Here is a 23,299-nt window from a genome sequence, read left to right as displayed (position 1 = left end):
ATTTAAGAAATAATAAAAAGTTAGTAATTATCTTTTTTATATAAGATTATAGCTTTAGAAAAGAATTTCTTTAAACTTATAGCTTCGTACGCTACTTTAAAGTACTTTAAAATATTATAAGAATTCTTTATATTAATTAGAAATACTATCTACTCTATTAAAAGAATTTATTAGTTTATTATGAAATATAAAATAATAAATCGCATTATATCTTAATATAAAATAAACGTCGAGAAGCGATTAAACTAAACTTTCCTAATAAACTTCTTAATAACTTAGATATTAATATAAGTCGTTACTTAGAAAGTATTAAGTTTATTCTTAAAAAAGGATGCGTTATATAATATAATAAAAATATTAATTATTAATAATTACTTTAGCTCCTTTTTTATTTACTAAATACTTCTTTCTTACTCCTTTAAGCCTATAAGAAGAGATTTTATTAATATTAAAACTTATACGTTTATACGTTCTTATTATATAAAAAGGGCAAAGCCTATACGAATATTATTATTAATCGGTCGTTTTAAAATAGCTTTATAAGGAGGTATCGTAAGGTCGATTAGTTTAGTAACGTCTTATATAAAGACTAGAAGTTATTATAAATCTATATTTTAATATCTATAAGCGAGCTATTAATTTAATAACTTAAGTAAAAAGTGATTTTTATTTATAAAAAGGTAAAAAGTAATCGTTATTTTTATAATAAAGTTATAAAAAGAAGAAAAACTTTTATATTAGGGTACGATATTATACGATTTTATATACCGCCGTACGGTCTAATATATTACGAAATTAAAATATCTCTTAAGCTATAAATCTTTATAACCCCTATTTATAGGTTATTATACTAATCTAGACCCTATCCTAAGTAGTAGGGTAACCGTAAAATACGATTTCTGCTTTGATACATGAAAAAAGTGTTTTGGCGGAGTGCCTCTTGCAGTCTGCCGTACTGGGGTGAGGGTGAGCAGGGTGAGCAGGGTGGAAGTGGGGTTGAAGAGTTCCCTTTCGGCCCAATACGAAGGCAGAAGATACTGAATTCAGAAAGGCGCCCTAATCAGTACATTAAAGTTGAACGTCAAATCACTTCATTAACTCATGAGAGACAACACCTAGTATTCAGCCTAGCTATGTCTAAGTCTTATACCAACTCGATTCAGCTTCTCGTTGCATCTGTAATAAAGATACAGGATGAACAACCTCCGAGGGCAAGTCCAGGAGCTCGATGGCATGAGCATGAGAGTCGATGCTTGTAGTAATGAGAGGCTCTGGAATGACTTTGAGGTCATGCCTAGTATTTTGATCGGCAACCCTCTGCCAATTGCGTATCACGCTAGGTTTCAGCTTCCAATCCCATGTTCCTTGCCAGCCAATACAAGTATAACTAGACTTTGCGTGGTAGAAGAACTTAAAAGCTTCACCCTTACGACCATTCCATAGTACCATTGTATGTAGGTGTGGAATTGAAAGTGCAGTTGTAGCAGCATTTCTTAAGAGATTCTCTATCCTGAGATTCTCTGTTTGGGTAAGTATCCTTGATGTAAGAGTCAGGAATCTCATGTGGCTCCAAACCCAGTCTTTTTGACGTGACTGGAAGAAGTCCGAAGCTTCAATCAAAAACGTAACGGAGAGCTGCTCGAGACTAAGACTCCTCTTGGCAAAAGCAGCACTGACCGTCGGTGATGTGATCCGGATTATATCAGGTGCAGTGATTGGTGAGATAGGTCGAAACGAGGTAATATATTCTTCATTAGTCTCTTCAAACACTGATATTTTCTTCAGTGCTTTTGGTAAGTGGGATTCGATAAGCCTTAGGTATTCTGTAGCGCGAGTCGTTAGTAGGTATAATATATATAGTCAAATACTATATCTTACCGGAATCCCAAATAAGATCTTGTGCCATCTTATCCAAACTTTGCCATGGCTCATAGATTAATGATTGTAATCGAGGAAGTTTATCGAATAGAAACCCTAGCACTCGAGGTTCAATCCATCTTCGACATTGTCGGCGAAGTACAAATCGTGTTACCGCTTTGACTTGAGGGAGGCCTTCCTTGAATGTGAGATGGAGAGGCTGAAATATTCGTGAAAAAGAATTTCCATTGGGGGCATCGACCTGACGTCCATTCATCCAGCCATGTTGAGAGTCGTGAAATGAATGCTTTGAGTCGAGGTGGGGTAACCGATGACCAGGCCGGTCGAATTTCAAATCCTCATCCTCGCCAACACCTCCAAAATAGAGGTTCTTAAAGCAATGCTCCTTATCGCTAGGAGACTGGAAGCTCAACTCCAGTGTCAGCTCGGCTCCCTCTACCACTGGCCATTGAGACAAGATCGAAAAAAGCTTCGTAATTGCTCGTCTAGCCATGCGGCCATCTTCACAAGCCCATGAAGAACTTTCAGTGGTCTGACAACTTCGACATGTATATGGCTTCAGCTCGATATTTAGCCAGATATGACTAACAAGCTTTGCTTGTTTTACACTAATCATAGCTTCTATATCATCTAAACAGGAAGCTTGTAACTTCAGCTGGCGGAAGCTTTCCTTCTCTAGTATAGCCTGCCACTCCTTACAAACGGAAGCGCAGGCGCCCCAACCAGAAGTTTGTCGTGCAATAGTTTGAAGTATCATCTGCCGCAGTTCCCATGGTAGAGAACCCCAAGTCGCTACATGTGGCGGTATAGTGGTATGAGACTTGGAGCCCGGCATCAGAACCGGCTGAATCGGCACCGTCATTTGGGATGTCAAGAAGGTACTAAAGGTTCAGCGGTTAGGCAATGAAAACATTGACTGAATGAAATACGGAAAAGGGAAATACCTCGAGAAGTAAACCTGCCGTAGATAATAAACGAATATGTTATCGAATTTGACGTCTTGACTTGTTTCGTCAAGTTTACGTGTGAAAGTGTGAGATTAAGCAAGCCACTGCTTGTCAGATGCGAGTTTAAATACTGCCCTTGTCAACCTTGATAGTTAGAAACCATCGTATATCAAGGTCGACGAAAAGCTAGAGTTTATAGTTTCTAGGTTACTGTTATGGATAGGTAGGCAGAAGAGAATAATTTACGGGGTTCGAAGACTACAGGGTTGCCCAAACACCTTTTAACGGCAGGGCACTACTTACTTCTGTGCATGAATTGTTTATGGACTTTCAAACAAATGGAATGACATATACAGCAATTATCATGTGGCTTTTGTGGTTGGTATTGGCATCTTCGGCCCAAGTCGGCAAGAGATTGGACACGTCCGACCGGCGACGCGGGAACATGGTAGTCTACGTCGTCAGCCTTCATGTCCTCATATGGGTCGCTCTGGCATTAGTTGAAGAGCAAGAAGACCAGGAGTATTGAACTTCCCCCGAATACATCCAAGGTCAGTATCAATTCTCTCAAATGAGCTGCGGTGTCGTCTCACGGCTGCATTCCTGTCGGCACGGATCGGTAGGAGATGGGACGGACCCGACACGGAGAAGCGGGGCCGGTCGGCGGACGGAGGCAGGCCGACCATCGACTGGAATTCACGAATTAAAGGTGACACGAGCCAAGGTCAACTAGTCCCAGCCTTCTCATCATCCGGCCATCCAAGATCCTTCGAATATCTGGTCGTGACAGACTCATCATATCTTACCAGCACCTCCACAGCTAGCTGTTCGACTTGCCAAGGTCATTTACAACCCGTCCGAAGACGCCGCCGCCTCCTCGCCAGCCACAACTACCGTGCCATTCCGCGATGCACAGATCGGCAAACCTTCGCAGCGAATCGCACCGAGGTCTCGATACATCCGGCCAGCTGAATGAATCTTGGCAGCTCGATTCACCTCGTGAGGAGTAACCCTCCACTGAAAACAACCGCCATCATCACTGCAAGAGGAGCGATCTTCCCAAGAGACCTCGTCGCACGGCATCCCACATCTATCACAGTCCGATACGTGCGAAGCACAATCAAGTATCGCGAGATTTATATCCGGCGTCACTCTCCTAACCCATATCTATCACAGTCAATGTTGTGATGGCTCCCAAACTGGAAGTGTCATGTCAATCCTCCCTTCGGGCACAGGCGCAACTGAGACACGAGGCTAACTCAACCAGTCCTCAAAGGCTCAGCCCATCCTTGCGGGGGAATGTTCGTGGAGACAACTGTACCCCGTATTCCCACTTGTTGGTGTTCCCGTGTGTCCCCGAACCCCAAAAGTGGCAGGCTGTCGTGGCGGTGGTGGTTGTCCCACCGCGGACTGGAATTCGGGATAGATGAGGCACCAAGACAACCCATCTGACCGCATTCCAGACGACAGCCATGTCAATTTCATACATCAACAACCAACGGTCCGCCGTTTTGCAAAGTCAGATGTTCTCTTCCTCCTGGCTGCTCGCCCTCTGGTTCTCCCAAGTTCTAAGCCCGTCACACGGTACACGCGTAGACTGTAGACAGCAGACGTCCATACTCGCAAACCTCACCCAAGATACCACCCAAACCCTCACTAACAGCCTCACAATGCGCATCGACACCCTCCTCGCCATTCTCGGCACAACAGCCCTCGCCGCCGCAGACGCACCAGCCGTAACACCCTTCCTCACACAACCAGGATCCCAACCAACGACCCTCGTCCCACAACCATCCTCCTCCTCCGCCATCCCAGCGGTCCCCTTACCACCAGCATCCTCCGCAGCATCTCCCCTCTCTTCCTCACCGCCATCCCCACCGTCATCAAACTCCTCCTCCTCCGCCGGCGCAGCAACCCTCTCAACAACCACGACATCCCGCCCCGGCAGAACCCGCACAATCTCCCTCGCCCCCGTAAAGACAAACATCTACCAAGAGTGCGGCGGCCTCCGACCCACGCCCAACCCGTGCCCCGCCAGCTTCGAGTGTATCGACGACCCCTTCCGCAAGGGCTGCGGCCTGGCGTGCGATCAGACTGGCATCTGCGTCGTGCCCATCATGTGCGGCGGCATCGCGGCCATCAAGTGCCCCGCTGGCAAGTGGTGCGTTGATGATCCAAGAGATGACTGTCACCCGCTTCAGGGGGGTGCCGATTGTGCTGGGCTTTGCGTTTGATTTCATGGGGACGTGGAAAAGAGAAAGGGACGGAGAGAGAGATGGAATACCTAATCGTTGAAGAGATTGTTGAATTGTCATCTGGATAGGCGTTGTTGGGAGAACTGCTCTTCCGCATGGAACATTTTCTTTGTAATAGTCTGCTTGTTATGAAATAGTAGGTTATAATTCATACATACCTTTCACTACTGTGAGTCTCCAGAGATTCTCATGAAAAAAAGGTGAAGGAAGGCTCGGTGAGCTCGGCGAGGCCCGTGATGCTTTCCCGCATACCCTCGGTGAGGACGGGAGGAAGTCGAGACCAAACAGGTTGTCAGAGACAAGAGGGAAACACCAAGGTCGACTGCCATCTCTCCAGGTGGTGTCAAGGAAGCCGCCATGTCTCCCAAGGTTTCCTGCCGTCCCGTGTCGACAGAGGGTTTCGCAGACCGTCCATGGACCAAACCTTCCGTCTCGTCAAGAGCATCGAGTCATCTCCGTTGCCCAACTCGCTGTCATATCTACTCTCTCGATCTTTATGTTCATTGTTCTCAACCGAGTCAACCATTAGAAACAACGCATCAACAACATCCCACTTAGACCATAAGACCTACCGCGAAGATGTGCATCAAAACGATATATCACTACGAGTGCGGTCACACGAAGGACTTCACGCCAGTCTGCAAACGCGCCTTTGACGACTGCCCGTTCGGAATCACCCCAACGAAATGCGCAAACCCCACCCTTGTCGAAAAGACAGTCCGGGACGTCTGTTCTGCCATGGCGTGCAAGTACGAGCAACAGGACAAGCGATGGATCTGCCACGTGTGCGATATGGATAACGAGGACTCCATGACGTGCGAGGGTCAAGATTGTGACCATGGCGTCTGCGCTGAGTGCCTTCCTTGTGAGTGATTCGTAGAGAGGGTATGGGGACGCGAGCTGACTTTCTTTGATAGGGGAGTCTTCCTTGGCGAACATTCCGCACAGAACTCCCGAGGAAATGGAACTGGCGGAGCTTCGAGCCATGGGGCGCGAGCCAGACAAACAATCTCAGTCAACCCTTCAGTCTCCGTTGTCTGTTCCGTCTCAGTCAACTGTCGAGACTCTGTCAACTCAGTTGACTGCTCCAACTCAACTGACTACACCGACTCAACTGACTGAGCCAACTGGGTTGGCTGAGCCCGCCAAACGCTCCGAGAACATAAAACCGCCAAGGTTCCGCTGCAAAGGTTGCTCCGTCTGCATAGTCCCGGACGCGCCATCGAGACCGCGACGACCCAAATCAAAGACGCCGCAGCCCAAACCTCCCAAGGTTCCGGTCTACGACTCCGGGGCGGGAGGCTGGGTCCGAGGGCCTGACAGAAGAGGCAGGATAAGCCTTAGAAGGGAAGACACAAGTACCATGGGAGTCGGTGGAAGGCAGTCAAAGCTATTGGAAATGGTCGAGGAACTGAATGGTCAAAAAAACTAGATTAGACGAGGCTAGGGAAAAAGGCCAGCCTCTCTATTCGCGTCTAGGGGAGGTTTCTCTCAAATGTCTATCGGTCATGGCTCTATAGCGGTAGTAAAGTAAATACGCAAAAGAAGAAAGAGAACACTAGTAGCAGTCAATCAAACGGTTTATTTACCGTCTGAGAAAGATACGACGGCCCACTTGCCGCTCCAAGCCCACTTCCGTGAGCCAGAATCGCCGCCGCCGCCTTCGGTGGCGAGCAGCTTCTCGTCCTCGCCAGGCTGAAGGCCGACGACGACATCGGCCTTGCACGTGCGGAGGGCCAAGATGTTGAGGCCGGATCCGGGGCCGAGGTTCTTGAGGGCTTCCGTGAAGGGTGTGGCAGCATCCCAGTTGGCCTACTTGTCATTAGCATCCTAGCCACTTTGTTACGTAGAACGTGGAACTCACATCACCAGTCAGCTTGCGGTAGTTGAGATCACCCTTGAAGATGACAACTTCGCTGGCCTTGAGGTCCTCGTACAGCTCCTTGGCCTCCTCGGGCAATTGCCAAAAGGGGCCGGGGTGCGTCCAGTAGCGGTTGGGGCGGAGGATGAGCTGTCCCTCGGCGTGGAACTGGCTCCACTCCTGGAAGAGGAATGCCAGGCTTTCCGAGTCCGCAGCCGAAAGAGGCTCGGGGGTCTTGCCTTGGAGCTCCTCCTCTTCGGAGGGTGTCTCGTAGAAGCGCTTAGGGCTGGCAATGGCGCTGAGGAGCTGGGCAAAGTCACCCGGGAGCACGTCGGATACGAACCAGGGGATGGACTTGGGGTGCAGGACGACGTTGGTGGCCAGGCCGGCAGACAAAAGGTACCCGGCGAGGATGAGGTCGACGTAGAGCTCGAAACCGGCGTTGTCGAGCACAATGTCGACGCGGCGCTCAGCCTTGCCCTCGGCCTTGGCCTTCTTTAGGAGCTCGTAGACGGCGGGGAGATCGTTGACGACAATGTTCTTCTCGGAAGCCTTGCGGGCCTCGGAGCCCTGCAATTTCTGGATATCTTCGTAGGTCAAGCTCGTCAGGAGGGACAGGTCGGTGGCGTTACCCCAGAGGCAGATTTCGCACATTTCGGTGAAGAGGAGCTTCTCGGCGGCCTCGTCCTGGGCGGCGCCCTTGTTCTTGTGGAGCTGCTCGACTAGCTCCTTGTACTTTGACGCCAGCTCGACCACGGCGGGGCGGGAGGATCTGAATGTGCTCATCTTTTGGCGGGCAAAGACGTCGTAGTTCTTCCAGTGGGTGGACCGGGCAAAGTGCGTGCTGATGCGTCTGTTGCTGTTAGCACGTGTTTGCCAAGTGGTTTGCCATATGTAGCTTACCTGAAGAGGTAGCACTCGGTGTAAAGCCACGGCACGTTCAGCCATGTGGGAGAGCCAAGCTTCTTGAGCTCCTCGTTGTAGATGCTCACGTCGGGGTATCCATCGTCTTCGATCGGTCTGGTATGGAGAGTATAGTCAGCAACTATCGTACTGGAGGTGTCGATGGAGAGCCGTACGTCAAAGCGCGGTCGTGCTGAACCTCGTATTTGATCTTTGCAATCTCCTCAATGATCTTCTTGCCCTCGGCTTCCTTCTCGGCGTCCTTGGTCTGGGTGACGGATCGGTAGAGGTCGTCAATGGCTTGGGTCTGCAGGGTAGCTGTCAGCGAGACGTGAATTGTCAACAAGGATGCCAAGTACGCACAATAATGACGGGCCAGCGCTCGCGAGCAGTGACCCAGCCAAAGGAGGTCTTGTCGCCGGTCGAGTAGGGAGCTGTCAATAGCATGGTGATTAGCTTGGTGCGAGGTTTGTGGTGATGTCTGGAGGCACCAATGGCGGGGAACCATACCAGGCATCTTGGATCTGAAGAAGGGATTGGGTATCGAGAGAGTCCAGCAGAGGTTGGCCGGAAAGAAGATGCAATTCAGAGGGACTCAGAGAAAGAGAGGGGAAAGCAGCGAGATTATCAGGTTATCTCGAGAGATTTTGTTTGCGACGACGTGTCTCATCTTTTTTGGGTGCCAAAACACCGACCGCCGAGTTTCTGTGACAAAACGGCAGCAGCTCCCCGCCATGGTGGGGCAGGGGCTGCGTGCACGGTTCTTTCCTTCCAGGTTAGCGCGGGGCACGTCCCCGATACAGAAATATCGAGAGAAATGACGTAAGCCCCTGGTTTCGGATAGACGTATTCATCTATCCATATCAGTCACTTAAAGGCAGCTGATTGCTCATCTCATCACATCCAGCTCCTGTTCACTCACCACCGTTCATTCTCATCTCTCATCTCACAAATCTTACCATCACCATGACCATTTGTTCATCATGTTCGGCTATATTGCTTACAGCATCCAAGTAAAGTAACGCAAACTTCCCGTCCAAACTCAATCATTCAACAAACTCTCCCTAGAATAGACATGGCAGGTGCCACGGCACGTGCCGCCCCTCGGTTCGCCCCCGTCGAGAATTGTCGCGTCCGTTTCAGTCCTTGGTTCCAGACTCTTCAAAATGGGCCTTGTACGCGCCATTATCAGAGTTCATACCTTTCCTCAAGTTGAGTTAAGCTATAGTCCGCATTGACGATCGATATGTCAGGGCTCAAGATGGCCTCCTGTAAGGTGGTCTGGCACCAAGACATTGGTGGAAAAGGCGCCATTCGCATGGACTTGCCTACAATGAGTAAAAGACCCATGATGTTTTCTCTATTTGGGAAAGTATAATGTGCACATCTTGACTTTGTCCGCTGATTGCACTGCGGTAGCCAGAACCAACAGCCGAGCCTAAAGTCAGGATCATTCAGTCAGTGACATATCGAGATGACAACTTCACCGTCGTCAAGAGTATCAGTTCGCCCATTACAATTTTCTCCTCTCAATGCATTTGCTTTCGCGCTATCTTAGTCTACGCTTCACGGAAGGACATCAATCAAACGTCATGAGACTCAAATGTTACAGCTAGTCGCGGCTGTCTTTCGACATCTCGAGTTGTGAGAAAAGCACACCAAGTTGCGGGGCGCTCCAAGGCGTCCACTATCACTGACTTTGGAACGAGAAATCCGATCAGAAACAAAGCTAGAAGAGAAGCTATATCATAGAATACTCATGTTCGCCAAATGCCATCATCGGTCGGCTGTAATGCTTTAATGTTGTCAAGTTGTCAACTAATCAATTACACCAAACCCCACAGAACCCCAGAACCCCAGAATTACCCCGGCCTCTCCGGACGTCTCTCCAGCCTCAGAGGGAATATTGCGGGGGAACACGCCTCGCGCTCCCTTCCACATGGGCTCTTAATTCATGCATGTCTATGATGCATGTTGCGTCTGGAGCCAAGTCTTGCGTGTCTGTCACTGTGGGACTACCCGCCTTCGAAGGTTACCTTGCATGAGCAATGTCTCGAACCACCTTCATCTCAACTGCCGTCGATGGGTCCTAGGAGTCACGGATACTCATCCTTGGGGGGCTGACGACCCAGCATTGCGGTTCTTCCACGTGTCAAACGCACTTCGGATGGCTGCCGATCTACACGTCCACTCTCCAGGTTGTCGTAACCATATGATCAACCGTTGCCGGAGATCGCTTGTCTATTTTGACGTTCAGATTGAGAAAAGCGTAACTTTCGACTGCATGTCTCCAATTCGTCTCTGTGGTTTCTGAACGATGTTTGGCCATCTCCAGTTTTAGAGATGACGTAGTTGAGAATGTACGAGCTGTAGATCACGTCGAGATATCTTCCCACCCCTATGTCGTTCAAAAATCTCAATTTTGATCATTTTCGCGTGTGTGATTTAGTAGAGTAGACGTGCCAAAGCCGCAGCATCGTGGCATCCTGCGCAAGAGACCTTTGATCGAGTCTACGCCCCTTCGACTAAACCACTTTACCCTCCAATAGAACTTTCTCCTACGCCGTGGAGGGTGAACAATACATAACGCGCAAGACCTTCCGTTTTCTGGTGTCCCATAGCAGCGATATAGCGATGGCAGAGAGCAGGCATGTGAACATCTGAAGTGAAGCAGTCTCAAGCCTCAAAAGTTGGCATGAGTTCAGAGGGCCGACGGATTACACCTAGCAAATTGCAATGCTTGCTGGCACCATCGGTTGCATCTACGCTTTCCGTAAGAGATTGCCGAGGACATGATGCATCGAGTCAGGAACAGGTCGTCAACTCCGCTATTTTGTCTCGAACATCTCCCAAAAGACTCGTAAACCGACATCGTGGGGCGTTCATTATTGCTCTTCCGAATTCGCCCGCAGATGGAAAACGGGTCCTGTCGTGCTCTCCACCAGCAATACCGGGATCTCATGCGCGAACCACGATGCATCGATGCCAATGTGAAGCGGTGACGAGTTTTTTGCAATGAGAAAATTTGATGCCATCAGGGGATCATGAACAGACGTTTGCTCAGTATCACAACTATGGAGCTCACGTAATTAGCGTCGGCAACAAAAGCCGACTACCCAAGCATCGACGGAGAGAACACCGAGCTTTCACATTTCGCGATTCAATGACGCAAACTTCATCGGTCAAAGGCAACGGTATTTTGAACATCTCGGCCGGGTCCTGCCGACACGAAAATCCAACTGAAAGAGCGCATTGCAGAAGCGAATTACTTGCAAAGGATCGCCTGCAGAAAATTCTGCTTTTTGATTACAGGGACCAGTCAGAAACCAACCCCGCGGGCAAAAAGGTCGAGCACACGCGAACTAGCCTGCTAGGTAACGTTGCTGTGGGACTTCTTAGTCAAGCAGCAGCATGGCGCCGGGGATGGCATGACTCCTGACGTACAAGAGCCCGGGCTCAATAACCATAAAAGCAAAGTCTGGAAGCGTCGAGGAGTGGGCGAGTTGAGTAATAGCGCGGTCCCGGCATCGCTGCCAAGGGTGCGGCTCAACTTGACTTTTCTTTGGGGCTTCGACGAATATCCCGGTATGAGATCCGGTATGAGGGATGTTTTCTCATCCGGGAACCGTCAAATTAACGTGGCGACCATGTGGGCGGTCTATTTGAAACCTGAAAGACAATCAAAGTTCTGTCATTGTGGCCGGTATATCTGCACGTCGACCAGTTGTTGTCGTCGATTCAACGGCCTCTTCTCGGTGCTATTGCTGACAAGATGGGGGGTTTTCCCCTCACAATCCTCACTCGAGTCTGGGCCAGCGGGATCCCCAGAGAAGTCAAAACATTCCCCACGGGAAAAACACCTTAGTCAAGAACACTTCTGCCCTCTGGCACTTTACCGCCGCCGGTGGGGAAGTGGTAAAGATTTCTGCTTTGAATCCACCCAGAGTCCCAGACCAACTCGGCCAACTTCCGCTTCTGGCGTTAGCTCCGGGACTTTTCCCCGACGTTACACGCCTTGGCCTTCTCTTTTTCCGTAATTCTTTTTTACTTTGGTATCTTTTTTACGACTGCGAACCCGCTGCGGGGGTGGACCAAATCGTGTGATGTGCCAGACTTCTCTGTGTGCGGGTGGACGGGGTATGAACTCCATGAACCAGGGGGTCAAGGTGGAAACAAGACGGAGGACTCCGCTGTTTGTCCCGCCAGCTCTTGAGCAGCCAGAGGATTTCTGAAGGGGTTGGAGCGTTGGAGATGCTTCGGGTTCGGAAACCTTCGGGCGAATGCCAACTGATGCCAACGTTTGCCAAACCTGAGGGGAGGTGATCGTCGGGCAAAGAGCCAGCGGTAGTAGAACGCGTATTTGGAGCCGACGTCTGGATCCGGGAACCATAAGCACCATGTCGGTCAGTACTCAGATCCCACCACGCTGATCTCACATACCCCGGATTTCCAGCAACTGAGAATCTCACATGTACACGCAGTCGAAGAAGCAACACAGATCGAACATGCCAGACGAGGCTTCCCTGGGTTCAGACAGGTCAATGATGAACTCAAGGAGCTAGCAATAACATTGACACGAGGGACGACCCAAGAACCTAGCCCATGGGGCCCATCTCGTTCGACTCTGCGGGACGGTCTACACAGAGTCGCATCAAAACTTGACACATCCTGTCCCCATCTGGCAAAAGTTGCCCCATCGCCAAAGGACGTCTCCCTGGTCAACCACCCCCCAGGAAGGCAGTCCTTAGCGTCGGTGCTCCCAAGAATAAGTACAGACGATGGCCCGGCCTGTTGGGTGAGGTGATCGTCTTATTATTTCCCGGCTCCTGCTTCCCGTGATTGTCACTCGGTTGTCTTGCGTTACGAGGCCAATTCTTTTGCTCGTCAATCGCCTTTTGCAATCATGGCCGTCCAAGCAGCCACCGCCGCCGAGGCGCGCACGCAGCTTGCCTACCAGAACAGATGGATTTCGCTGGCAAACAACCCCAAGATTCTCGTCATTGCCCTCTTTGCATCCTTTGGAGGTTTTGAGTATGGATACCAGCAGGGTATGTCTCTAATCTCCCGAATCCGATGACGACTGTTCCGTTGCTGACCTGATCGTCTTCCTAGGTGTCCTCGGACAATCCCTCGTCATGACGCGCTTCAAGGACAACTTCCCTTCCGTCGTCAACTCGTCCAGCGCGACGGGCTGGTTGACGTCCATCCTCCAGCTCGGCGGTATACTGGGCTCCGTCAGCGCCGGTGTCTTTGGCGAGGTCTTCTCCCGCAAGTACACCATGTTCTCCGCCTGTCTCTGGGTCGTCCTGGGCAGTTACCTCTACACTGGCGCAAGCTACCACAAGCCTGAGCTCCTCTACGCCGGCCGTTTCTTCACCGGTCTTGGTGTCGGAACCTTTAGTGGTGTCGGGTAAGTCTGCCCTCTGTCTAAGAACTTACGCCGAGGCCACGATGCTAACCAACTCTCAGCCCTCTGTACAACGCCGAGCTCGCCGCCCCCGAAATGAGAGGTTTCATCGTCTCCTTCTACCAATTCGCCACCATTCTCGGAATCATGCTCTCCTTCTGGATCGGATACGGCAGCAACTACATCGGCGGCATCGGCGAGGGCCAGTCCGACCTCGCATGGAGACTCCCCTCCTACATCCAGGGTGTCCCCGCCGCCCTTCTCGCCCTCGGAATCTGGTGGCTGCCCTTCTCCCCTCGCTGGCTCGTGAAGCAGGGCCGCGACGAAGAGGCCGTCAAGACCATTGCGTACCTCCGCAAGCTCCCCGAGGATAGCGAGCTTGTCCAGGTTGAGTTCAAGGAGATCAAGGCCGAGGCCCTCTTCGAGCAGCGCTCGTTCCAGAAGGCGTTCCCTCAGTTGGCCGAAAAGGAGAAGACGAGCGTTTGGATGCGCGAGGTTGCGCAGTACTGGCGTATTCTCCGCTCCTGGGACCATTTCAAGCGTGTTGCGTATGCTTGGCTGGTCATGTTCTGGCAACAGTAAGTCTACCACGACCTCCTTGGCCCCCGCGACCGAACTAACTGAGTCTGCTAGGTGGTCCGGTATCGACGCCATCATCTACTACGCCAGCAACGTCTTCCAGAGCCTCGGTCTCACCGGCGGCACGACTGCTCTCTTGGCCACTGGCGTCACCGGTGTCGTCTTCTTCATCAGCACCCTTCCCGCCATGGCCATCATCGACAAGGTCGGCAGAAAGCCCATTCTGATTGTTGGCTCCATTGTCATGTTGATCTCCATGGTCATTCCCGGTATCATTGTCGCCAAGTTCAGCCACGACTGGCCGGGCCATCCTGTTGAGGGATGGGTTGCCGTCGCCTTCATCTGGATTTACAGTACGTTGAGCCTTTCTGTCTCCAGTCGAGATCTCTTAAGGACTAGGTATGCTAACTTTACATCTCAGTTGCCGGTTTCGGAGCTTCGTGGGGCCCCGTTTCATGGACCCTTGTTTCCGAGATCTTCCCCCTCTCCATCCGCGCTAAGGGTGCTTCCATCGGCGCATCAAGCAACTGGGTATGCACTCCAAGCCTCTTTCTTTTTAGACATTGACATCAGACTAACATCAACCTGTTAGCTCAACAACTTCGCCGTCGCCTTCTACGTTCCCTCCATGCTCGAGAGCTGGAAATGGGGAACCTACATCTTCTTCGCCGTCTTCCTCGGCGCCAGCATCATCTGGGTGCACTTCGCCTTGCCCGAGACCAAGGGCGCCACCCTTGAGGAGATGGACCGTGTCTTTGGCAGCAACGCGGGTGCCGAGGACAGCGTTTTGCTCGAGCAGGCTAGACGGGATGTCGGCCTGACTGAGGACCTGGAGGACAGCGCTATCCACGCTGAGAAGAAGGGGCTTCACGAGTCTCACCACGAGTCTGCTTGAAGACCTGCCATCTCATCTAGAACTGTGCTCGCTGAAGAGCTTGATACCCACACTCCTGTAAGACTGCATCATGTGTAGTCACGATCTTAATAATGAAATGAACGTTCTGGGGAGATTTGGATATACACAAATTACATCACCTAGAACGAGACGTACTTCTCCTCCAGCCTTCTATGGATTTGCCGTGCTGTGTGTGCCAACTCCCCTAATCGGGATTCTAGAGTGAAATCTTACATTACTCATTGCAATAAACACCAGGAATGATGATAGGGCTGAGAAGGGCTTGTCCTCAGAACGGGCTCGTCGTCAATTGCTTCGCACTCATTACATCTCGCTCATATGCGGTCTGCCAGCCAGTCCATCTCTCAATCCGTCATCATCTTACAACTTTGGCGCGATGATAATGCCCAAATCCTTTGCAATGATATCCGCCGCCTTCTCGCCGACCACAAATGCCGTGTTGTTCGTATTAGCACCAACATTCTCAGGCACAATACTCAAGTCAACAACCTTGAGTCCCTCAACACCGTACACGCTCAACGAAGAATCAACAACACCCCCATCATCCCGCGGCGCCATCTTGGTCGTTCCAAGAGAATGCCACGTCGTGTTGATGTTCTCCCTCAAGAACTGTTCAATCGCCTTGTCGTCTTCCTTAGAATACTCAATCGGCTTGACGTTCTTATACGCGTCCGCCGAGACGGACTCGACAAGCGCGGCCTTGGAGTCCGCAGCAAAGGAAGGGTGTCCGCCGGCGACTTCGCCGCGGTAGAGGGCTGTGCGGCGGGCGACCTCGCGCGAGTGCTTGTAGGCCCAGATCTGCTTCTTGAGGTCCAGGTCGTCAGGATCGCTAAAGAATCCGGTCTCAAAGTCGAGGGGATCCGTTAGGGCGGGGCCGGTGATGTGGATGCTACCGCGGGAGTAGGGGTACGCCGTGTAGTTTGCGACTGTGGTGTACTGGCCTTGCGGGATGGCGGCGTGGTCGCCCAGGAACCTGTAGATGTCAGTGTCTTTGCGCTCTTGATAGTAGGATGTGTTGCATGGTGTACATACCCGTGAAGGAAACCAGTAAGCATGACAGGTCTGTTGGGGTCATTCTTGAAGTCCTTCTCCCATGCCTTTTCGAACTCGGGACCGAGCTTCTTTACCTCTTCCTCAGTGGGCCGGATCTTACTGACGACATCGACACCGTTCCAGCCCAGCATCTTGTCCTTCTTGGCAATCGCATCCTCGTGGCTTATGCGCCCGCTAAAGATGTTATCCAGCGTCTCCTCCGGCTTCAACGCCGTCTTGTAGGGCATCAAAACAAGATTGTGATCTTGATAGTTGCTTCCCACGCCAGGCAAATCCGCCACAACGGGAACGCCAGCCTTGTCCAGGATCTTCTTGCTTCCTAGGCCAGAGCGCTCGAGAACGCCGGGGGTTCCGCAGGCGCCGCACGACACGACCACCATCTTCTTTGCCTTGACGCTCCGGACCGGTTGTTGTGTGGTGTTCAAGACAGCCTGGTAGTCTGAGTTGGGAGTGTACTCGACTCCGACGGCACGCTTGTGGTCGTCAAACAGGACGCCGATCACCTTTGACTCCACCAGCACGTGAAGGTTCGGGTGCTTTCCATCCTCGAGAAGTGGGTGCAGGAAAGTGTGTGCGGCATCCTGTCGTCTCCCTTCAGGCGAGACGTATCTCATCCACCTTTCATAGCCGCTGTTTGCCTCTAGGTTCTGCAAGTCCCGAATCTCAGGGTAGCCAGTCTGCTTTGCGGCGGCCAGGATATCATCCTCGGCACTCTCGACACGGAAGCCTCCCGAAGACACATGCACCGGGCCAGAAGAGCCGTGGTGGGCCGGGTCGCCGTTACCGTGGTACGTCTCGAAGCGCTTCAGGTAAGGCCAAAGGTCTGCCGAAGACCAGCCGGGTGTCGCCCATGAATCAAAGTCAGACTTTTGGGCACGGGTGTAGCTGGCAATAGCATGACTCGTTAGCTTGGCTCGTGGAGGGGACGTCGATCGTCATGAGGGAGTCAGAAGAGCTCATGTGCCACGAGCTAGAATGGAGCTACCCCAACTTTTCCCCTTCCATCCCGGTGCTAACTGCCGCCCCCGCATCCGGGGTACGGGATGAAACGGTCCAGACAGAATGGATCGTGTGGGAGCGGATATGGGGGGATGAAGGAGGCGAAGCTGGGGAGGTCTTATCGGATACCGGGTTGAGGCTACGAACTTGAGGGGGGCTGGAGATCCGAGAGAGTCGAAGAGGGAGGAGGGGGGCATTAAGGGGAGGGGAGAGACAGAGATTCGGTAAGTCAAAGCACCCACTTTTGGGCACCCCCCCCTTTTGGGCACCCTAACAAAACATGGCATCCAAACATCAACACCAACCACAATTAATTAATTAACTACCTTCTACTGCTACAACAATATAATCAAAATTCTCCCTAAGTAATTCGACCCCTACGAGTCGATTAGGACTAACTAAACGGTCGCTAGAGTCCTCCTGAGCTTTCTATACGTTCTAAATATCCGCGAACCTAGTATTTAGGTCTAGATATATAGTCTTTTTTTTCCTAGGCCTTATACGCTTAATCCTGGCCTTAAGAACTCGAACTTAGTACCGAGATATAGCTAATTAGTAGGCCTGCTCCCTAAAAGCTTTTTTTACCTTTCGAAATAGTAGTTATTAAGTACTATCGTCTAGACTGAGCTCTATAAATAGCTTTAAGTAATTACAGAGCTCGCTAGCCTTCTTAGGAGTTAACTAGTTAATAATAGAGGTCGCTAATGCCTAGTTAAGTAGTCTATTAGTATTACTAGTCGTCTACCCAGCTTCTATACCCCTTTTAAATAATATAACTTATATAGGTAGGACTATTGGGTTAAGAAGTGGCTTAGCTATGTTAAGTAGCTATAGTCTAGTTACTTTTTACTTACTTCGTATATTTAACGACGTTAGACTAACTAAACGAGTAAGCTAGTAGTAGCTTAAGAAGTACTACTTTCTAACGATAGTAGAATTGTCTACTATATCCTCCTTACTAAGCTCTTTTTTATATATAAACTTAATAGGCCCAAAGATAGCTATATTTAATAACTAGAGGATATAGGAAGCGTGTAGTAGTAAGAATAATAAGTAGACGTTATTTCTATAGCACTCCTATATAAATTCTGTCGTCGTATAACTCCTATGCCTATTTAGCACTAATAGTCGAGGCTAGTTTAGCTTACTAAGCCCCCTAATAGGGGGGGTCTTAGTCTATAATAAGAACACTTCCTTTAGCTAGTAAAGGGCAGTCTCGTCGGTCGTCTAGCTATTATCTATTACTATAAACTTCTAACTATTATAAGCGGTAAGTTAAAGAGGGAACTACTACTATTAAACCGACTTTCCCTTATAAATAACTAGTAGTTTAATAGCTCTACTATTAGCAAAGATATACTTAATAATCGTTACCTAGGTACGCGAACTAGGCTCTTTTTTTCGCACTACTATAGCCTTTACTATGCCCAAGACCAGCCTATTAGCTCCCTTACCCTCTATTATACTAGTCTTATCTATATTATACCTATTAGCCTATTTAATACCGCTAATCTCTAGTATATTAAGTAATTTAAATTATTATTTAATTATATTAGTAATAGCTCTATTAACGCGGTACGAATTGATTAAACGACTTCTCTAAACCCTTATTAATAGATTCCTTTTAATAAAAGCGTTAATCTATCTCTTACTAAGTAGTTTATTATCCCCCTAGGACCTTAGAACTCGCTTAGCGAATTCCTTAACTTATTTATAAGTTAATATAATACCTAAGTAATACTATATACGAATCTATTAGGCTAGTTAGTTTTCTTGCTATAGAAGAAGCCTCTAAAGCTCTGCGAATGCCCTCGCCCTCGTTTAGTAGCCTCTCCTTCGACCCTAAAGTGTTATCTTAAGAACCCCGAACTTAATCAAGGCCCTTTTAATAGAGAGACCGTTTTTAATAGCATTAAGTACCTATTAGAGCTCATTTTCGGTATACGATACTATTACTTATTAATCAGTAAGTATGCTAAAAAGGAATGCATTTAGACGATTTTTGTAATTGTTGTGTTGAATTGAAATAATAGGTAGGGTTTTAATGTGGTGGCTGGGAGGGATTTTTGGGGGTGCCCAAAAGGGGGGGGTGCCCAAAAGTGGGTGCTTTGACTTAACATATAGCATAAAGTTAATCGAGGAACCGCCACCGAGTATTCCTCCAGCCGGGACAATGGGACCGCGACCTGCCAGCTTGTCGGATACGTTGCCCTGGTAAAAGATTGCGGTCTTGCTCGTCGGGGCAAGGTGGTCCAGAAAGAAGGCGGGGTGGACGACATTGGGAACATCGCGGTTGTTCGTGCCGCCTTCAATGACGAGGATGGACAATTGAGGGTCGGCGGCCGCGAGACGACCAGCGAGGACGCAAGCTGCTGTTCCGCCTAGGATTGAAGAGTCAATACGTGAAAATTGTTGGTTGGGGTGTAGAAGTCCTGCAAGATACCTCCAGCAATGATCACGTCCACCTCTGTAATATCATCCGCCAGCTTGCTGTAGAGACCCATGGCTACGGTTTTTCGCAAAGCCAGTGTAAACTCAATTGAGGGGCAAAAGATTTCAAAAACAGAGGCGCGCGTGGGGGTGATTGAGTGTGTTGAGCAGAGAGTCGGGATGAAGCAACCAGCACAAACAAGCGGCTCGCGGACTGCGATGGTTACTCTACTTTATATATCCTTCTCCGCACGCCACGTCGCAGCGTTTGGAGAAAAAAATTCACAGGGCTGTTACGCACGCTCGGGCGGAATGCAAGCAGGGTGTATTCCGCCGAGATTCCGCGTTGCGCTGATCTATTGACAAGAGAGAGACAAAGGCCTAGAGGAGGGGGCCCTTGGAAGCTTGGGGCTGCATTTCGAGAAGCTCAAGGGGCTACATGGCCGCACAGATGGCGGCGAACACGTCGCAGGTTGCGGACAAGCGGAGGGGCTACTGAAGACCCCGATGTGACCAGAACCCTGAAGGAGGAGCTAGTTGTCGGGTGCGGGGATGGGATGGCAATGATACATAGACACATAGAGATGCAGACGCAGTGATTGTGCAGACAGACTAGACACAACAGACTCAACAGAGTACGGATGTAGATGTTATGTTGCACTAGGCAGGACAACTATGGGGCGAAGTTGATACGGGGAAGCATGTCTGAGGTGTGGGCGCTTAACCGACCCAGCCAATTGAGGTTATTTAATTTGCCAACTTGGCTAGGTTACAACTCCAGGGTTCCCCAACACTATGATAGACTAAGTGGGCGGCTCCAGTTCGCTCCATGTTTTCCGGATGGCGCAGCTGGGCAGCTTTGAGTTTAGGGCTCGTCGGCTGGTCTCTTCTAGTGCCTTTTAGCAAGATGACTTCGGACTCGGGCGCGAATTCTTGACTTATACAATAGGTCCTAGAGGCATTCTTACGCCATATGGGCGTCTTCTGACTCGTCGGGGAGTTAAGTCTTGAGGAGGGATACATTCAGTGTGTGTCGGCATGGGGCTATTGGCGGACGATCATGGTGGGAAAGGAGGGGACCAAAGATGCGGGGAAAGGTCACTAAGAATAGTCTGGCGAAGGAACGCAAATCTCATAATGTCGATTTCCTGTGCCGGGGAAGAATACCTTAGGTTCGTACAGTATCATAAATAGACTGGAAGACATTGAGTAGTTCCCCAAGTACAGGTAGGTGCCGCTGAAGAATTGAATATGCTTGCCGACTGTCAAATGACAACAACGTCGTACTCGTGGGCTGCGCAGGGATGTTGCTGACTAGACGCGTGCCGCGGCCCAATCTCCGGATGGGGAATATTCGGATGATGTATTAACAACATTGTCTCTTTGATCCCATCATCCAGGGTCCATCGCAACTGTTGGCTCTCAGTCATTGAGCGCAAGGTTTGAAACGGGACTTTGGTGTTCCCATGCTACGATGTGCTTACTCACTACTACCTGAGCAGGGCGAAGGGGTCGTTAGCTCTGAGTACAAGGATGCGCTGGCCCGCATTGGCGATGGAACGTGAGCTTGAACTAGATAGAGTCACCGCAACTCGAACTCCACCTTCAAGAGTCTCAGTTTCACAAATGGGCAATTGCAATGTAGATGGCAAATACTAGTTGAAGTCGAAATTGCCATTACAACAACCTGACTACAGTCGTAAAAAATCATTCCAATAGTCCCAGTCCAAGTTTGCCGAATCGGTGAGTCCCAGAGGGTCAAGACTTTGAAAGTCTGCCGCAGGCACCTGTGCAACTGGCGCAATTTTCTGTTGCCTCTGTTCCCGAAGCAAGCAAATATACCGGGGCGGATTATCGGTCTCATGACTCCCCTGGATATTGACCAACTCTCTCCTCCTAGCCTCCCAAGCTTCCAATGTCAAGTCCCCTAGCGCCACATAGAAGGAACTCTCCGTGTTCTCAATCAGTTCCGGATGATATCCGTAGAGACTCTCTATAAGCTTCCAAGCCAACGTGACCCGCTCACCAGAGACCCTCTTGCGGAGATCACTAATGATATAGATGTAGACATCCACGGTGAATTTCGTCGTCATATGCGCGATAAAGTGCGAGGAGAACTTGCTGCTCATAGCAATCTCCATCATCTCCAGCCAAGTCACACTCCAGTCGAAAACCAGATCACCCTCCTCGCGCGTCATGAACACCTCCCCATTGCTATTAGCCCGGCCTCGCGGGCTGTGCACCTTGCACCGGAAGCGAGCTAGCGTGAGCCTGGTCATGGTATACACCAGAGCATGGAGAGGAATATTCCTATCCAGGTGCCGAATGAACTTTTCGTGGTAAATGGCCTCAATCTCGTTGATCGCATCATCTTCTAGTTTTGATGGAGGCTTGTCTTTCCCAGGGCCGTGTATGATGACATCAAAGACCTTGACAGCTCTACTGGAGGATCTGATGATGTTAAAGGTCTCAAACTTCATCAACACGCAGAGCATTTCCGTTGCCCCCGGGTGCTCCAGTGGCAGTTCCGCCATTTCCGGATGCAAGTCGGCGTCGTTGACGTTGAGCGGGAGGCGGACATCGCCGAAATCACTTTCGGATGGTATGAGTCGCATGCCCGCAATTTTGACGATTCTCACTCTAGAATCCAACCCGTTCAACTGCCACCATAGACGTATACGCATTTCAGTCTCGAATACCGATACTTTTGGATCTGGCTTTGGTCTGTTCAGACCCATTTTCTGGCTGATCCTGATTGCGGCGCCGGTCAGAGTGGATGTCAGCTCCGAATCTGGGTCAGAAAAGAGAAAAAGAACAAAGGCTTGCAAAACCTCAAAGTTTCGCGTGGTGAGGAAGTCGGCTGCAATGAGAGCACGCAAAGCGGCGGTCCGATAGCGCAGTATGAGCGTGCTCCTGGCCTCGCCAAAGGTAGTCTGGCAGCCTTCAATGGACGTGGAGGTGACAGCTAGAGTGTAAATGGCGAATAGCATGGCTGTAAGCGGCTTTGATGCGCCGGCCGGATTCCAACTTGCGTCCAGGACCTGCTGCTGTAGAGTCGGCACATGGATGATCTTCAACAATGGGTTGACGGCCTCGACAAAGATCTGCCAAAATCGGCAGATGTGCCTTGGGTCCGGGTGGAGCTGTGAAAGTTCGGGTTGAACGGTCGTCATCAAAACATGAAGCGCTGGCGTAGGGATATGCAGAGGGTCTTCTTTACGAGTGAGGCACTGCACGGGCGGGTACATGAGCTGTAATGCAAGTCAGATATTAGTCGTCTACTAAATAGCACGGCGACTCTTACTTCTGCCGGGAGAGTTGACCAAAGACAACTAAGTATGTCTAATCAGCAAGTGACGCCATATTCTACTCCGTCCTAACACTGACCGCTCTGCTGTCAAGGGAATACCCTTCAACACTTGAGTCGTTGAGCTCTGGTGATCGAGCGGAGACGTCGCAGAGGATATCGCCTCAGATTTATCTTGCTTGATCCGCCCCTGAGGCCCAGACGTAATCCAACCATGAGAACACGGCGTAAAGTCGACATCGTGCTTCCGCATCAAGTCCTCGTATGCGGCCAAGCGCGCAAGGAGCTCTTCGTCAGCAGCTCGTTTTCGAGGTCGCGGCGGAGCTGGTCCTTCGTAGAGGCATTGTGCCTGTGTCTTTGTGCAGTTTGAACATGGCTCAGCTTTGTCGCATTTGATCTTCCTCTTTGCGCAGAGCGAGCACGCGTGCTTATGCTGCCCTTGAAGAGCTGTCGGTTGCGGGGTCGCCATGGGCAGAACGTTGAGAAATGAGAGACGGATTGCTTGAGGCGAAACAAGTATCCATGCACATTTGATTGATTGATTTTCATAAGATATTCGGACTCTTCCCGGACTTTGGAAAATGTCCGGTAACGGTTGTGAGGTTACTTGTGGTGAAGGATGCCCGTCGGGATGGCGCGAAGGAAGATGTCGGGGATCTCGGGTCTCAAAGAAGGTTAGCGTTTCTTTTCGGCTTCCGTCTGATGAATTGCTCCATCCTTACTATGAGGATCACTGAGGAGTCTAGCCTCTTTTGGATATTTCG

At 50.1% G+C, this 23,299-nt stretch overlaps 10 protein-coding genes across 10 annotated transcripts; 4 read left to right on the top strand and 6 right to left on the bottom strand.

The window, feature by feature from the left end:
• Positions 1-1,137: 1,137 nt before the first annotated feature.
• CLUP02_09565 (uncharacterized protein) lies at positions 1,138-2,740 on the bottom strand (the record flags this gene model as incomplete). Its single annotated transcript, XM_049288543.1, has 2 exons — positions 1,138-1,823; positions 1,879-2,740. 2 exons carry the CDS (start codon positions 2,738-2,740, stop codon positions 1,138-1,140), a joined length of 1,548 nt encoding a protein of 515 aa, XP_049145687.1.
• Positions 2,741-4,495: 1,755 nt separating this feature from the next.
• Positions 4,496-5,059, top strand: CLUP02_09564 (uncharacterized protein; the record flags this gene model as incomplete). Its single annotated transcript, XM_049288542.1, has 2 exons — positions 4,496-4,673; positions 4,731-5,059. 2 exons carry the CDS (start codon positions 4,496-4,498, stop codon positions 5,057-5,059), a joined length of 507 nt encoding a protein of 168 aa, XP_049145686.1.
• Positions 5,060-5,659: 600 nt separating this feature from the next.
• On the top strand, positions 5,660-6,512 carry CLUP02_09563 (uncharacterized protein; the record flags this gene model as incomplete). Its single annotated transcript, XM_049288541.1, has 2 exons — positions 5,660-5,945; positions 5,998-6,512. The coding sequence occupies 2 exons, from the start codon at positions 5,660-5,662 to the stop codon at positions 6,510-6,512; spliced, it is 801 nt and encodes a 266-aa protein (XP_049145685.1).
• A 149-nt stretch (positions 6,513-6,661) lies between these two features.
• Positions 6,662-8,291, bottom strand: CLUP02_09562 (uncharacterized protein; the record flags this gene model as incomplete). The annotated part of the gene is made up of 5 exons (XM_049288540.1): positions 6,662-6,892; positions 6,945-7,794; positions 7,845-7,961; positions 8,021-8,151; positions 8,208-8,291. 5 exons carry the CDS (start codon positions 8,289-8,291, stop codon positions 6,662-6,664), a joined length of 1,413 nt encoding a protein of 470 aa, XP_049145684.1.
• Positions 8,292-8,337: 46 nt separating this feature from the next.
• On the top strand, positions 8,338-10,158 carry CLUP02_09561 (uncharacterized protein; the record flags this gene model as incomplete). Its single annotated transcript, XM_049288539.1, has 9 exons — positions 8,338-8,666; positions 8,752-8,862; positions 8,913-9,037; positions 9,098-9,181; positions 9,268-9,348; positions 9,442-9,488; positions 9,578-9,633; positions 9,697-9,875; positions 9,938-10,158. The coding sequence occupies 9 exons, from the start codon at positions 8,338-8,340 to the stop codon at positions 10,156-10,158; spliced, it is 1,233 nt and encodes a 410-aa protein (XP_049145683.1).
• Positions 10,159-10,289: 131 nt separating this feature from the next.
• Positions 10,290-10,716, bottom strand: CLUP02_09560 (uncharacterized protein; the record flags this gene model as incomplete). Its single annotated transcript, XM_049288538.1, has 3 exons — positions 10,290-10,343; positions 10,407-10,504; positions 10,566-10,716. The coding sequence occupies 3 exons, from the start codon at positions 10,714-10,716 to the stop codon at positions 10,290-10,292; spliced, it is 303 nt and encodes a 100-aa protein (XP_049145682.1).
• A 40-nt stretch (positions 10,717-10,756) lies between these two features.
• On the top strand, positions 10,757-14,869 carry CLUP02_09559 (quinate permease; the record flags this gene model as incomplete). Its single annotated transcript, XM_049288537.1, has 14 exons — positions 10,757-10,834; positions 10,897-11,190; positions 11,249-11,599; positions 11,661-11,877; positions 11,957-12,036; positions 12,196-12,639; positions 12,712-12,892; positions 12,957-13,254; positions 13,314-13,829; positions 13,885-14,183; positions 14,252-14,361; positions 14,423-14,715; positions 14,746-14,782; positions 14,840-14,869. 14 exons carry the CDS (start codon positions 10,757-10,759, stop codon positions 14,867-14,869), a joined length of 3,228 nt encoding a protein of 1,075 aa, XP_049145681.1.
• Positions 14,870-15,106: 237 nt separating this feature from the next.
• Positions 15,107-16,683, bottom strand: CLUP02_09558 (GMC oxidoreductase; the record flags this gene model as incomplete). Its single annotated transcript, XM_049288536.1, has 2 exons — positions 15,107-15,719; positions 15,779-16,683. Coding segments are annotated over 2 exons (1,518 nt in total), but the record flags the coding sequence as incomplete, so codon positions are not given.
• A 2,038-nt stretch (positions 16,684-18,721) lies between these two features.
• CLUP02_09557 (GMC oxidoreductase) lies at positions 18,722-19,302 on the bottom strand (the record flags this gene model as incomplete). The annotated part of the gene is made up of 3 exons (XM_049288535.1): positions 18,722-18,747; positions 18,943-19,179; positions 19,242-19,302. The coding sequence occupies 3 exons, from the start codon at positions 19,300-19,302 to the stop codon at positions 18,722-18,724; spliced, it is 324 nt and encodes a 107-aa protein (XP_049145679.1).
• A 1,617-nt stretch (positions 19,303-20,919) lies between these two features.
• Positions 20,920-23,190, bottom strand: CLUP02_09556 (fungal specific transcription factor; the record flags this gene model as incomplete). The annotated part of the gene is made up of 3 exons (XM_049288534.1): positions 20,920-22,479; positions 22,533-22,560; positions 22,616-23,190. Coding segments are annotated over 3 exons (2,163 nt in total), but the record flags the coding sequence as incomplete, so codon positions are not given.
• Between the last annotated feature and the right edge of the window lie 109 nt (positions 23,191-23,299).

This window comes from Colletotrichum lupini, chromosome 5 (genome assembly GCF_023278565.1).
Source record: "Colletotrichum lupini chromosome 5, complete sequence".
In the NCBI taxonomy this organism is placed as follows: domain Eukaryota; kingdom Fungi; phylum Ascomycota; class Sordariomycetes; order Glomerellales; family Glomerellaceae; genus Colletotrichum; species Colletotrichum lupini.
Note: the sequence above shows the minus strand (reverse complement) of the source record. Positions and strands in the feature narration are given on the sequence as shown.